This window comes from Terrapene carolina, unplaced genomic scaffold, assembly GCF_002925995.2.
Source record: "Terrapene carolina triunguis isolate 2854851 unplaced genomic scaffold, T_m_triunguis-2.0 Scaffold58, whole genome shotgun sequence".
Taxonomy (NCBI): Eukaryota; Metazoa; Chordata; order Testudines; family Emydidae; genus Terrapene; species Terrapene triunguis.
In genome coordinates, this window is record NW_020664409.1 from 73,588,389 (window position 1) to 73,603,558 (window position 15,170).

Sequence of the window (15,170 nt, forward strand, 5' to 3'; positions counted from 1 at the left end):
TTTTATCTTTGCCTTAATTTTAAAAACATAATCTGTTCAGAAAAAATGGGTTTGCTGCTTTCTTACTCACAGAGGTGTTGTGGGAATGAGTTCGATAATGTCTGAGGGCAGCATAGAGATATTACAGTAACAGGTGCAATAAGTACCTAGATACTCAGACTGAGAGATGTATGACTGTGATGCATTATGAACTGCAATGTGCTGAGCAAGTGCTGAGCAAAAATAGCAAAAATGTGACAAAGTATCTATAATTTTTCCTGATCCACTTGTGACTCAAAAGCCAAAGCTTTTTCTATAATGCTGGTTTCAGATTGAAACATAACATTTCATGCATTAAGATGTAAGAATTGATTTTTGAGCCAAAATTTTAGATTTTGAGTTTTTAAAAAAATTACATTATTTTTTTATGAAAATAGGACACTTCCAATAGAGTGGTCCTGATTTTGATTTTTTTTAAATGGCAAAAGGGGGAATACCTTGCCTGAAATTGGACTAAGTTGGTAAAGTATAAAATGTGAAAAACCTTCTGATTTTGAGGTTTGCAGATTTCATAGCAAATATTTTGCAGTGCTATGTTGTACCGAGAAATTTTAGCGCCCAACAAACATTATTTTAACATGGAAATGAAAATATTTTGTAAAAGTAAATGCATTGAGTGATCAGATGTGAGTGAAAGGGGTAAAAACTAACAAGGCTGACTAGAGCCAGTACATCAGTGCTCTCACACATTTCATTTCTGGGAAGCAGCAGGTCAGTCCTGGTAGGCCTCTCTTCAGAAGACACCTATCATTTTCTGTTTAGTCTTTTCTTCTGCCTCCTGTCCCACACAGGTCATAGTTCACATCACTGATGACAATGACTGCTCTCCAGAATTCCAACACTCCATTTACAGCCATGACAACATTCCTGAAACCATCCCAGTTGGCACATCTCTGTTGCAAGGTGATCATTTCTCTACTACCTCTTATTCCATCTTCTCACAAGAATTAACTTGTGACTGTGGGGTCTACCTAATCTGATCAGTTCAAGTGTTTACCATGCCCATCAGCATGGTATCTGAGTACCTTCCAAAAGTGCATTAAAGGATGTGACCAATATCTGTCATATGGGGTTTTTTTTTTCTTCTTCTTTCTTTCAAGAGGGAATACTGTTTGTGGATTTTTATTGTGTGTATAATGTTCTGTGTGGCATCTCTTTCTTTTTAAGTAAGGCTGAAGAAGTGTGCCTTGCACTTGGAATGGAAGGTGGTGAGGTTTGAGTGTAGCTCCTGTATTCTGCAGGAGTTCAAGCCATAGTCATGGACTGACGACCCCCTGAGAAATCTCTGTCTCCTACACAGATATCTCCTATGCAGTAGATAGTTGCATTGTTCCAGAGGAGCAGAACTGTTGACCTTCTCCTAGAGCTTGAGATGACCTCCTAGGTATCTTGAGCCTAGACCATTGAATGCCTTGAAGAGAGGACTGAGATCTTGAACTTGAAACAATATTCTATGGGGAATCGGTGTAGCGAGAGGAGGACAGGTTTTATGTGCTCATGGTAACTTGTGTGGCTGAGAAGGCAAGCTGTGGCATTCTCTACTAGTTGTAGTTTCCTACGGGCTGACTGGTTCGTGCCCAGCACCCTATATAAAGTATCAATGCAGGGACTCAGGGACATCAGCAGTCTAAGCCTCTTAGACATATACTCAAGGAAGGAATAGCTCACCTCCCTGATGCCTGGAGGTGAGGCCTGATGCCCTGTAGGGAGGGAAAGAATGTCATTGTCTGTCTTTAACAGAGTGGCAGCAAGTAAAATAAAATATACCGTCAGCATCTCTTCCACTTCTGCAGCACACCCTCCCAGACATACGAAACCCTTCCTCGCATGGGACCTCTTGCAGATGACTGCACATCAATCTAGGATCACACACCATTAGTGACGCTGATTTAATTTGGCCATCTCTTGTCTTTAATCAATTACAGTTATTTTTCTGTTTCACACTCTAGTACGGAAAGGCCGAAATCTCTTCAAACAGGCATGCACTGTGGTTTGTCAGTACACATGGCATTCACAGGTTTTGTAAAGTAGATTTTACCATGGTGTAGTCGAATTAAAATGTGGCGAAGGAACAAACTTTTGAAAAGCACATGCAGTATATATTGCTATGCATGTGGTTTATCGTTCCACATTGTGTGCCTTAGACATGCATATATTGTTACTTTAAATATAAACTTGGAGTGCACAAGAAGATAAAAGTGAAATAGAAATGTCAGCTGTTGAAAGATTAGAGCTATAGAAAATATCTATGTACCAAAATAACATCCTTGCAATTATGATGCTAAATTTCATATACTTATGTTACAAATAACATCATAGATTAAATCTGAATGAATTGTTCAGGGGTGAAAGTAACTTAAAGGATTTACCGGTACGCCGGAGTCCTGCGCAGGGTGTTGTGGCCTCAACCAGAAGAGGTGTGGCCTCAACCGGAAGAGGTGGGGCCTTTAAAGCACCGGGCCCTTTAAATCACTAGCCTGGGGAAGCCAGTCCGGTCCAGCATGGCATACTGGCTCTTGCCGGTACACCGTACCAGACCATACTGGCTTACTTTCACCTCTGGAATTGTTTGAATTAATACATAATATGTTTGAATTCATAATGTTGCAGGAAATTGTTTATCTGTTAAGCCGGGGGGTTAGATTTAATGTAATGAAAACATTTATATTCACAATATGGTTTTAAAAAAATCTCTTACAATAAAATTTAAAAAAATGTTGGAAGCTACAATAGTGTCCTTTTTAAGTGAAATGGAGTTATCTGGACCTAATAACTTACAAAAAGGTACATATGGAAAATATATTTCTACCTGCTATACCTTAGCATTTCACAGGCTTTCACTGTTCACTTTAATGACTTTTATTTTTTCCCTTTTATATTTTGAGTAAATAGGTCTGTTATTAATCATTGTTCCTTCAATACTTATTCTGTGTTTTCATTTTGAATAAAGCAACAGTTTCCATCTGTTAGTTTAAACATTGCAGATGCATGCTGCTTGCTCTGTCAGAGTGCATCTGTATCATCACATTTGGGTATTCTGAAGAAGTGTTTAATTTTGAGATGAAAGCCCTCAGATCTACCAATTGGATTAATGAGTTGGTTTAAATTAATGCCAGCTAAGTGTTGGTGTGAGGTGAAGCCTCTTCATTTGGTGAGAAAAACAGCATGGCACTTAAGAGACAGCGCTAATCTTTTAAGATCACTTTTGGTACAACAGTGTAAACTCCAGCTCTTTGTTAGATTGACTTGCCTGCCTCTGAACAGATGGGGCATTGAGTACTGTGAATAAACATTTACCGGAGAAGAACATTTAATCACTCCTTGAACCTGCAGAACTAGAATTAATTTGCAAACTGGACACCATCAGATTAGGCCTGAATAAAGACTGGGAGTGGTTGGGTCATTACAAAACCTCAACCTAATTCCCCCACTACTAATTTCCCCTTACTGTTACTCACACCTTCTTATTCTGAAACCTGTCACACCTTCTTGTCAACTGTCTGAAATGGGCCATTTTCATTACCACTTCAAAAGTTTTTTCCTCCCTTAGTATCCTGCTGTTAATTGAATTGTCTTGTTAGACTGGCCTCACACTTGGTAAGGCAACTCCCATCCTTTCATGTATTTATACCTGCTCCTGTATTTTCCACTCCATGCATCTGATGAAGTGGGTTCTAGCCCACGAAAGCTTATGCTGAAATAAATGTGTTAGTTTCTAAGGTGCCACAAAGACTCCTCCTTGTACCTTGAAGCAGCAGGTAATTAAAAAGAATGTTAGTTATCACCTAGCTAATTACATTTGAAAGGCATCCCCAGAGAGAGTTGGGGGTGGGGGGGGAGAAATGTCAACAGTGATGGACAAAGCCCTAGTCTGAGCAGCTTGACTTGGTCCTTGACCCAACAGCGATTGCTTAAATCAAATAAAAAAAAAAAAAAGCTGACTCCACAAACATAACAACAGAAAGCAACAGAGAGTCCTGTGACGCCTTTAAGACTAACAGATGTATTGGAGCATAAGCTTTCGTGGGTGAATGCCCACTTCGTCGGATGCAAGATGCATTCACCCACGAAAGCTTATGCTCCAATACATCTGTTAGTCTTAAAGGTGCCACAGGACTCTCTGTTGCTTTTTACAGATCCAGACTAACACGGCTACCCCTCTGATACCTAACAACAGAAATGAGTCAAAAAGCCCTTGGCCTTCAGGACTCATCTACAGCTCCTTTCTTTGTGCTGCAAGGAGGCTCTTGGAGGCAGCCTGGACCTAGCTCCTCTTGCAGAGAATTGTTGCCCTATTGAAGTCCCAAGCGTTTCTGTCCCCTTGCTTCCTGTTTCTCCCTCTTTATACTTTGGCTTGCCCTCATTAGCTACAGCAGCGGTGGGCCTCTCTCCATAACTGACATTTCTCACAGATGAGCTGGGGCAGCTTTGATTTTGCTATCTGCAGGCAGGGAGGGTTCTTAACCCCTTTGTGCCTCTGTGTTTTGTATGCAGGGCCGGCTCTAGGCACCAGCAAAACAAGCTGGTGCTTGGGGCTGCACATTTTTAGGGGCGGCATGGCCGGCGCCAGAATGCCGCCCCTAAAAATGTGCCGCGGCCGCCCTAGCTCACCTCCGCTGCTGCTGCCTGGGAGGGAGGGGGAGATCCCGAGCGGCCGCGGCGCGCGAAACAGTTGTTTCGTGCTCCGCGGCTCCCCCTCCCTCCCAGGCTCTCAAGCCTGGGAGGGAGGGGGAGAAGCGGCGCCTGCGCCGCGGCCACTCGGAGTCTCCTCCTCCCTCCCAGGCTCTCAAACCGGGAGGGAGAGGGAGACTCCGAGTGGCTGCGGCGCTGGCGCCGCTTCTCCCCCTCCCTCCCTCCCAGGCTTGAGAGCCTGGGGGGAGGAGGCAGGGCTGGGGATTTGGGGAAGGGGCGGAGTTGAGGCGGGGCCGGGAGTGGGGTAATTAAAAAACGGGGGGCGGCCAAAATTGTTTTTGCTTTGGGCGGCAAAAATCCTAGAGCCGGCCCTGTTTGTATGGGGTTTGTTCTCCCCATCACAGCAGAGACGCTATTTATGGCTGATATTTTTCTAACTGCCTATTGATTGTGTGGTAATTGCCAGTGTTAACTACTTATACAAACAATGTCATGCTGCATTCTGGAACATTCTTCCATGGCAAACTCATGTCTCTGGGATCAGTCAATTTTTTTTTTTTTTTTTTAAGTTCTTGCGACAGACTGTGACTCTGGCTCCAATGCTGAGATCACCTACTTCATTCAAAGCACTGACTTTTCCATCACGCCTGAAGGGGTCATCAATTCTCACCAGCAGCTGAACTTTGAGCGAGCAAACCATATGTATGAGTTTGTGGTCATAGCTGTGGACAAAGGCCATCCTCCTCGGACAGGAACTGCATCAGTGCGCATCAGAATGACTAATGTGAATGACGAGGCACCTGTGTTCTCTCAATCTGGGTAAGCAGACTTTAAACCCTGGATTGTTTTCTGTGTTGCAATTTGTACTAATAATCCTGATAACACTTTGCTTAACTGGCATATCCTGCCAGTTAATAAGCATCTACTTATGTTCTGAGCAGTCTCCACTACCAGTGAAGTCAGTGGAATAATTTACATGAGTGTGTGAGGGATTGGACTGTAAGGTTCTAGATTGTAAGATGTACACACATTAATTGTGACATAGCACATTGGATCCTTAGATCCATTATTACATACAGAAATAACATAATTAGGCTGTATTTAATGGAATGACTGAAAGATCTAACTTCTAGGGGAATATTTTTGTATGTGTGGGTGCCTTGGTCTTATGATGACTGGCCCTCTAAACACCTGAGCCAGAAGGAGAGAGTGGGTATGAAATGCTTGATCAAAACAAGTGTCAAAAAAGATTGCATAGTAAATAACCTTCATTAGATTCTGTTTAGTTAAAATGCATTTTTCCCTCTGTAATAAATTTAAATTTTCTTTTTTTTGTCATAAGTGTAGAATACGGCCATTTATAATAAAGTACTAAATGTGTTAACATTTTATACATTGAAGATCTATAGTCCCATTCTATATATAGGCTCTTTATACCATCCTCATCATGGCAGTTCACATTTGGGTATTCTGGTATCCATTATTGCAGGGGTGGCCAACCTGAGCCTGAGAAGGAGCCAGAATTTACCAATGTACATTGCCAAAGAGCCACAGTAATACGTCAGCAGCCCCCTATCAGCTTTCCCAGCGCCTCCTGCCCATCGGCAGCCCCACCGATCAGTGCCTCCTCCTCACACCTCCCGATCAGCTGTTTCTTGGTGTGCAGGAGGCTGGGGTGGGGGGGAAGAGAGGGAGGAGCGAGGGCATGGCAGGCTCAGGGGAGGGAGCGGGAAGGGGTGGAGTGGGGGCAGGGCCTATGGCAGAGCCAGGGATTGAGCAGTGAGCACCCCGTGGGCACATTGGAAAGTTGGCGCCTGTAGCTCCTACCCCGGAGTCTGTGCCTATACAAGGACCCGCATATTAACTTCTGAAGAGCCACAGGTTGGCCACCCCTGAATTATTGTATTGAGACTTCACTACCATCAGTCACGTGAAGTTTGTTCTTTTTCTTGTCCTCCCCACGGGGGAGAACTGTGTGTGCCGTGTAGTGTAGAGTCTTGTTTTTTGTTACTTTCCAAAAGGTCACTAGAAGTATGCACAGAATTGCAGGATCACAATCATACAGTGCACGCTTCATTCCAAAACTAATTCTTTAGATATTCAAAGGCTCTAGTCTTTAACTGCTTGGACTGTGGATGCCCAAAGGTAAACTATATCACATTCACAGAGTTCAGACCATTGGCAGCTTATTAATGGGATTAATAGCTATCCTGATAGTAAATGTGCTTTGATTTGTTTATCTTTGCATCAGTTACAAAACATTCCTCTCGGAAGATGCTGGTCCCAGTACCTTAGTGGCTGCCGTACATGCGAAAGATCCTGATGGAGATGGAGTGTTATACCAGATTGCTGGAGGTAATGAAGATGGCAACTTTGAATTGGATAGCCAGAAAGGTAGGAAAAAGGAAAAGAAGTTTAAAAACATTACCTTACTGTTTGAACCTATGGTAGCTCGGCTTTGTGTCCATGTTGAAAATAATTCATATAGTAATTCAATACATAATTTATGAAAAAAGCAAAACAGCACCTCATTCATACGATCTTTTTATGCTTTCCATAAATTAGAATAGGTTCCCTGTTGGGCTAGGCATTATACAAAACCACAGGAAGACTTGGGTCTCTGGCTCAAGGAGTTTACAGTCGAAGAAGACCAACCCCATCCATACACACCCCAAAATATAGTGATATAGAAATATGACATTTTTGTTTACATTATCGGTAAAATTGCACTTTATCCTCCAAAATCTAGGCATCATTAAACTGCGCAGGAATCCTCTGCCCAAACTGAAAGGACCTCGATATATATTAAACATCACAGCAATAGATGACAATGCCTCTGGGGGACCTGCCCCTCTGAGCAGCTTTGCAGTGGTTATTGTAGGAATTAATGACATTAATAACAACAAACCTGTCTTCAGAAAGGTAAGATATCTGTCTGTAAACCTTCTCCTCCGTATATATCATCACCTTGGGGATCACACTGCCATCTTTAAGGGGGAGATATAGCAGTGTTTTCTTTGTTTGTAATAGATGTTGATTTTAAGGGATTATATATGCAAGTATGGTAGATCCTCTACAATGGAATATACTCCCAGTTTTCTGCGGTCTTCAGTATTTAAATTGGAAAAGGTTCCTTTTCAGGAAAGCTTTTTGACTTCTCTAAGGCACTAAGTAATTGAAGCACGTTTTCTTTCATACTCTTCTCAAATGTGTACTGCAAACACACTGGAACATTTCATAGCTAATTTCTATAGTTCTCTATGTAATACTTTTTTGTTATATTTGTAGTGCACTGACTACAGTGACAGCACCTGGGTTCTAGAAAACCAGCCCCCAGGCACCTACGTCTTGCAGGTGGAAGCCTATGATGCAGACCTGGGACTTAATGGAGAAGTAAAATATGGGCTTATGCACAGAGATGGAGCTTCACCAGGCTTCAGTATTGATCCAGATACTGGTAAGTGGCTCTACACCTGTTATGTTAAGGCAGAATTGCAGTGAATTTGGGTGCATGCTTCTCTGGTATATTAACAGGGAATTCCTATAGCCTTGTGGAGAACCATGTTTCCAGGACTGAGCCAACATCAAACAGTCTGAAGTGAATGCTGAGGAAACTGAAAGCTTACCTTTAGTCTGAACACAGCAGAATCCTACTAAAATTATTGAGAAATCATACTTAAGTTTTTTTTTTAAATGCTATAGGTATGATGTAAAATATGGTAAATCTTTGGCTAATCTTTAACATCCAAAATAAATTGTATTTGATGTGGTAAATAGTAAAATAATCTAGAATATGTGGGTGTAAGCCTACACTGATTTAACTGGCAAGTCAGCAAGGAAAAACAGAACCCCCAATTTACTGGGGTATAAAACTATTCTGAAACATTAACTTTACCTTGGGACAAATCTCACTATAGAAATATAAATAGACTGTACTTGGCAGAGGAGGAAGCATGAACGGATCTACAGTTCTACTTGAGTGTATATTCACCCCTTTGATGTGAGCTAACAATTCTTTGAACTGGTTAATGTCTGACAAATACAGATTGGAAGTCCAGACTTCAGTTTTAAAATACTACAAATACAGTGGGTATAGCGCCAGAAGGAGATGGTGGTAAACACTGCCACGAGTGTTGAACTAGATAAATATTGTCCCTATATAAATACAAAAAACGCCCTCGGTATAGAATGGTAATTCAGGATGTTCACACCCAGTGGTGAAAGTAATTTAAAGGACTTACTTGTACGCCGGAGTTCTGCGCAGGGGGCGTGGCCTCAACCAGAAGAGGCGGGGCCTTTAAATACCCAGGCCCTTTAAATCAAGATTTAAGTTCCCCGGGGCGCCGCTGCGGTAGTGGCGACCTGGATCCCCTGGTCCTTTAAATAACCGGCAGAGCCCTGCCCCACTAGCCCAGGGCTCTGGCAGCGGGGCTCGGCCGGCGATTTAAAGAGCCCAGGGCTCTGGCCACTGCAGGGAGCCCCGGGCCTTTTAAATCGCATGCCTGGGGAAGCCGGTCCGGTCCAGCACGGCGTACCAGTTTACTTTAATCTTTGTTCACACCTAAATATCTCTGACCCAACTATATAACAGAGACACCAAAGCCTGAGATGGGAAAGGGCAGAAGCAGGGCAGGCTCCAAGTTTTTTGCCGCCCCAAGCAAAAAAATTTTCCCATGCCCTTTTTCCCCCCCCCCCCTGGCCCTGCCCCAACTCCGCCCCTTCCCCAAATCCCTGGCCCCGCCTCCTCCCCTGGGCGTGCCGCATTTCCCCTCCTACCCCTCCCTCCCAGGCAAGGGGGGAGAAGCAGAGTGGCAGTGAGCTGGGGGGGAGCGGTTCCTCTGCCCCCCACCCAGGGTTACTTCCTGCGGCCCTCCCCGCGACCCCCTCCGCTCCGCCTGCTCCCCTGAGTGTGCCGCCGCTGCTCCGCTTCTCCCCCCTCCCTCCCAGGCTTGCCGCAAAACAGCTGATTCGCGTGGCAAGCCTGGGAGGGAGGGGGGAGAAGCGGAGCCAGGGCCGGCTCCAGGCACCAGCTTAACAAGCAGGTGCTTGGGGCGGCCAAGGGAGAGGGGCGGCACCTGCGGCAATTCGGGGGCGGCAGCTCCCTCACTCCCTCTAGGAGCGAAGGACCTGCCGCTGAACTGCCGCCGCCGATCGCGGCTTTTTTTTTTTTTTTTTTGGGGCGGCAGAAATGCTGGAGTCGGCCCTGAGCGGAGCGGCAGTGCGCTCGGGGGAGGAAGTGGAGCGGAGGTGAGCTGGGGGGGAGTGGTTCCTCTTCTCCCCCCCGCCAGGGTTACTTCCTGCGGCTCTCCCCGTGCCCCCCACCGCCGCAGCTCACCTCTGCTCAGGGCCGGCTCCCGGCTTTTTGCACCCCAAGAAACAAAAAACAAAACAAAAAAGGAGCCGGAGTGCCGCCCCTTGGAAAGTGCCGCCCCAAGCACATGCTTGGAGCGCTGGTGCCTAGAGCCGGCCCTGGGCAGAAGGTACAGGTTAATTGACAAAACTGAGATGCCAAGAAAGAAGCAGTTAGCAGAGAGTAAGACTTGCATTCTCGGATGGAAGTGTATCTTTGCCAAACTTAACCATAACTACATTTTACTCTATTTTAACCTATTTCATGAGGCTGTTACCTAGATCTTAAACTAAAGATGATTTTCATTATATCACTTACATTTGCTGTGCATTAATTTTTCACTTAGCTGTCTTTGAAATACTCTGACTTAGGTTGTCATTGAAGTAACCTCCATGGATGTTTCTTGGAAAAAAGGGGAACTAACTTCTTTTCTGGGTGGGGAGAGGGAAGTGGAGTAAAAGGTATCTAGCCTGAAGCTCTCTGTCCAGGTGGCCAACCTGAAAGGTGCTGGCTGTTGACAGTAGTGGCACAGTTAGTGCAAGCTGGTGACTGCGAGGAGTGACAGAAACAGGGAACCTTAAAAAGAACAGGAGTACTTGTGGCACCTTAGAGACTAACAAATTTATTAGAGCATAAGCTTTCGTGGGCTACAACCCACTTCTTCGGATGCATATAGAGTGGGAACCTTAAGTTAGTCATGTTTAATCAATACCTTGCGCAGTGGTGGTGCAAGTAAACTGACCGTTGTGGACCTAGCGTGTCCAGTTCTATTACCTACTGTGTGAGTGATGCCTGATGTGGTTTTGCTGGCTTAGTCGTGGCATTGTATGTATAACACACATAAGGTGTTTCTGTTTCTAGGACTCATCACTACTACTCAGAGCTTTGACCGAGAGAAGCTGAGAGATTGTACGCTCTCTGTTACAGCTACAGATCAAGCTCAGGAGCCATTGATTGGTGTTTGTCAAATCACCATCTTCATTGCTGATGTCAATGACAATGACCCCAAGTTTGAGAACAGTCGCTACCAATGTGAGTGATTTAACCACGCACCCTCTGTCCTAACATCACACAGCACACAGGAGCGTGAATGTAGTTGACAGATAGCTGTATTTTAAAAAGAACTCAATCTGTGAAAATAACTCTTCATGCTGGTGATTGCCTCTCTCTTAAAAGTGACCGATTTTTGGGTCACCTTATTCACTATGTGACTGGAACAGTGCTACATGGTTCAAGCTGACTTGTTTTCCCAGACACAATGAAGATGACACACTTAATCTTTCCAGGGGTAGTTAAATCCTTCCTTTTTGTGTGAATCTCTTGGTATCTATCCTGCTCAGTAGGAATATGTCTGCCATATGTTTTTCTGAAGGATTACATTCAAATATATGGGACAGCAAGATAGGTTGGCAGAATCAGTCTGTATTCCTAGACCAGAACCTTATTTCTGGGACTCCTTTTACCCTAAAGTAATACAGGAGGTGAGACTCCAAAGAGCCTGTAATCTGTCTAGAAACCTCCTTGGCGTGAAAACAAACTTTGTGGAAATTGAAGGGGCTCATGAAAGGCCTTGTCTAGGCTAGGATAAAAGGTGGTTTTGTTTAATTAAAGGTGTTAAACCCTTTTTAAATCCCTAGTGTGGACAGGGGAAGTTATATTTTAACACCTGTTAGCTAGCTGTGGCAAACAGTAGGGCACAATCATTTAACACTTTTTAAAAATGTGTAAACTTGTCAGTACCTAGTAGAAACAGGTTTTTAAGTAGCACTTAATTAAAATGTGTTGGCCAACATGCTTTAGGAAAAGGAGTGTGTATGGCGGTGGTGATGGTTTGGTTTGGTTTGGTTTTTTTAAGTCCCTACTTTGAGCTACGCATGATACAGACATGTGCGGTGCAAAATTTTCCAGACCTGCTAGTGCACCCTAATCTCAACTTCCAATACTGAATCTTTTGAACATAGGCAATTTCTGTGCTTGTTCTGATGTGAGGAATAGGGATTAGGAGGCTGTCAAAATTGTCACATGTGGCTTGAATTAAATGTGAATGCCAGCAATTAAAATATGACTACATTTGAGGTTTTAATAAATCCCAATTCCAGCAAAACTCAAGAGGACACGTTATTTCAAAGGAGGAGCACAAGAACTGCCATACTGTAGCAGACTTAATGGTCCATCTAATGCTCTACCCTGTGTCTGACACTGGCCAGCACCAGATCCTCTGAAGGAAGGTGCCAGAGACCCCAGACTGAACAGTTATGAGTAACCTGCTCATAGAAGTAGTGAATTTGGTATGTGTGAAAGTTACCTGATTGGTCACCAGTATGTTCCTGAGGACAGGCAGATCACAGGCAGCTGTGTTTCATTTGTGATCTGGAAGGGACTTGCCAAAACAGTAACATGGTGAGATAATGTTGTTTTTTGTGATGCAGACATCTGTTCCACTAGGAATTGGACTGACTCTAATAACACTCATGGGCCACTAAACTCACTGGATGACAGTCACTCTTGGTCACTACTGTCCTGGCCTGGTTCAAACCAATTGCCTAGGAATGAAAAATTCTTCATTACCAATCCATTGAGCTGTTCAGTTTTCCAAGAAATCTTTATTTATTTAAATTGGAGTAAGAGTATATGGATCTAATTTACTATAATATATTTAGCCTCAGTTTTGATAGCTTTGCGTAGAGAGAAATTATAAATTTCTTATGTCTTTGATTGGTAAGAGTTTTACATTGTTATATGCAGGCATCTGTTACCTTAGTTTAAGTTAACTCCCACTGCTTGTTTTCACAAAATTATCAGATTGCTATATAACTGTTCCCTTGGTTCCTGCAAATAACTTCAACATCTCAGCTGTGCACAGGCTAAAAGGGGAGCAAGTTGGTTCAAGAAAATCATGTCTGTGGCTACAGAAATAGTCGTTTAGGTACTCTGGACATATTTACAAAATGTAAAAGTGAGAAGCTTAGAAAAGCACAGAAATGAATGTTAGTTCTGTTCACTGTTTCTATCATGAGAAATTGAACCATGAGTAGGACAAGAGTAATATCATCTGTTTGTGAACTTGGGCTTCATCCAAACTCCAGTCTATTAAATTTACTTAAAGACCACTCATATAATTTAATATAAAGAACATATTTATATAAAACATGAACATGTTTAGGTTTAGTGGTCTAATGCTCTTATATTGCAGAAATGAGTTTGAATCTGGCTTTAAAGGAAGTCAGGAGATGTGGGTATTTTTGGACAACCCTAAATAAGCCCCTATTTATTGTGCTGCAGCAGTTGGGAAAAAATATTAAATTGGATAAGGAATGGGATAGAAAATGCTGGATATAGTTTAATGTCATTATTTAAATTAATAGTACACCTTCACTTGGCATACAATGTTCAGTTCTGGTATCCCTTTGAACAAACAGATACAACGGAAATGGGAAAAGGATAAGGAGGAGTTTCAAATGAGCATTGAATTATTAGAAGTATGGATAAACTTGTGCCTGAAGAGAGTGTGAAAGGACTTCGGAGTGTTCTGTTTAGAGAGGAGCCATAGAAGAGGGGACACAATAAAGGCTTAAAAAGCAATGAATGGGATAGATGAGACACTGCTATTTTGACTCTTTCATAATACAAAAACAAGGGGACATTCCATGAAACTGAAAGGCAGCAAACTTATCTCTGATAAAAAGGAAATACTTTTTTTTTTTTTTTTTTTTAAACACAAAACTAACCTGTGAAAATCATTGCCACGAGTATATCATTGAGGCCGAGAGTTTAGCAGGATTCAAAAAAGGACTGGAGGTGAGTGAGTGTATATGTCAATAAAGGGGAAAGAAACAAAGAGTTCTAGAACTGATATAAACCATCACGCTTCGCAGCATCAACCAGCCTTGGAGGAGGTTAGGGAGAAAGTTAGGCTCTTCCATAGCTGTCCACTTCAGGGTTTCTTACACCTTCCTCTGGATCATCTGTACTGGCCACTGTCAGAGTCTCAGATTACAGTGGTGCTTTCTGGCTTCGGAATCATCTAGTCTGACCACCTGTATAATATAGGCCATAGACCTTCCCCAAAATAATTCTTAGAGTAGAGACTTAATGCTGGTGTATATGGTGCACTGGTCCAATCTGGTATAGCAGTATCTGTGTTCCTATCTACGAGTGGACTTTGCAAGCTTGACACCACCACCACTCAGTTTGGTATGAATGATGGGACGGACGTCCTAACAGTGACGTAAGAGTTTTTTTTAGGACAGAACAGGGAAATCTTGACGGAGGAGAGGGTCATGTTTGTTTGAAGGTGAGCCTGACTCAGTGCCTTCAACCACACTGTTCATTCAGTGCTACCAGTATCTGTCTTTCATGAGCACTAAAACTGAGGTTGAATTTTGAGTTCAATATAATGCTGATGCTTCTGGGTGATTGAGAAGCTTCCTGCTCCATTCCTCATATGGGGAGCCAGCTAGCAAAAAGCACTTCTTCAGGATTGGGAAACTGTTCTCCTAGCCCAGCCATGAGGCCGCTCTGACAGTGTGTTCTAGTATCTGTCTATAAGCAATCAATGTTCGTACGTCATGGAATTAAAAATACTGTCTCCTCTTTATAAAAAAAATCAAATGTAATTAGTCATGGGTTTCTAATGTTTCTGGTAACTGCTGGTGCTCTATTCTCATATACTATGGTCTTATTCAAATACGTTGGTTTAAACAATTCATCACTATTAATTATCCATACATGTCTGGAAGGGGCTGTACTCAAATGTTTAACTGTATATAATAGTGACAGCCTAGTAATCATTACAGAAGTGCTTATCGCAAACAGGAACACATGATACAATGCAACATCATTTCCAGTTCAGCTCTGAACCTTTTGGTACAATGTATTTTAACAGGATACTATTCTCAGAACATAAAATCTATTGCAGGACAATTGAGAATCTCTTGCAGTATTTAGTAGTAATAAATTCCATTGCTATTATTTTATTTCAGTACCAGCAAACCACCTCCGGACATACTTCTGCTTGTAAGAATGGCATGACTAGGCCATTTATTCTTTGGCAGTCACACTTTGGTGGGCAAAGAAAAGTGACTTAGATGAGAATAGGGAACAACAAACGTGCTTCACTTTGGCCCGCGGCCCGCCACCCCCATTGGCC

At 43.0% G+C, this 15,170-nt stretch overlaps 1 protein-coding gene across 1 annotated transcript in view; it reads left to right on the forward strand.

Moving 5' to 3' along the window:
* The window catches only part of LOC112107820 (neural-cadherin-like), a 66,733-nt gene that overhangs the window by 12,647 nt on the left and 38,916 nt on the right, over window positions 1-15,170 (forward strand). The window contains exons 4-9 of the mRNA XM_026659129.1: window positions 831-942; window positions 5,241-5,490; window positions 6,923-7,065; window positions 7,421-7,593; window positions 7,960-8,128; window positions 10,883-11,053. Coding sequence (XP_026514914.1) covers window positions 831-942; window positions 5,241-5,490; window positions 6,923-7,065; window positions 7,421-7,593; window positions 7,960-8,128; window positions 10,883-11,053 — 1,018 coding nt within the window. The remainder of the gene's footprint in view (window positions 1-830; window positions 943-5,240; window positions 5,491-6,922; window positions 7,066-7,420; window positions 7,594-7,959; window positions 8,129-10,882; window positions 11,054-15,170) is intronic.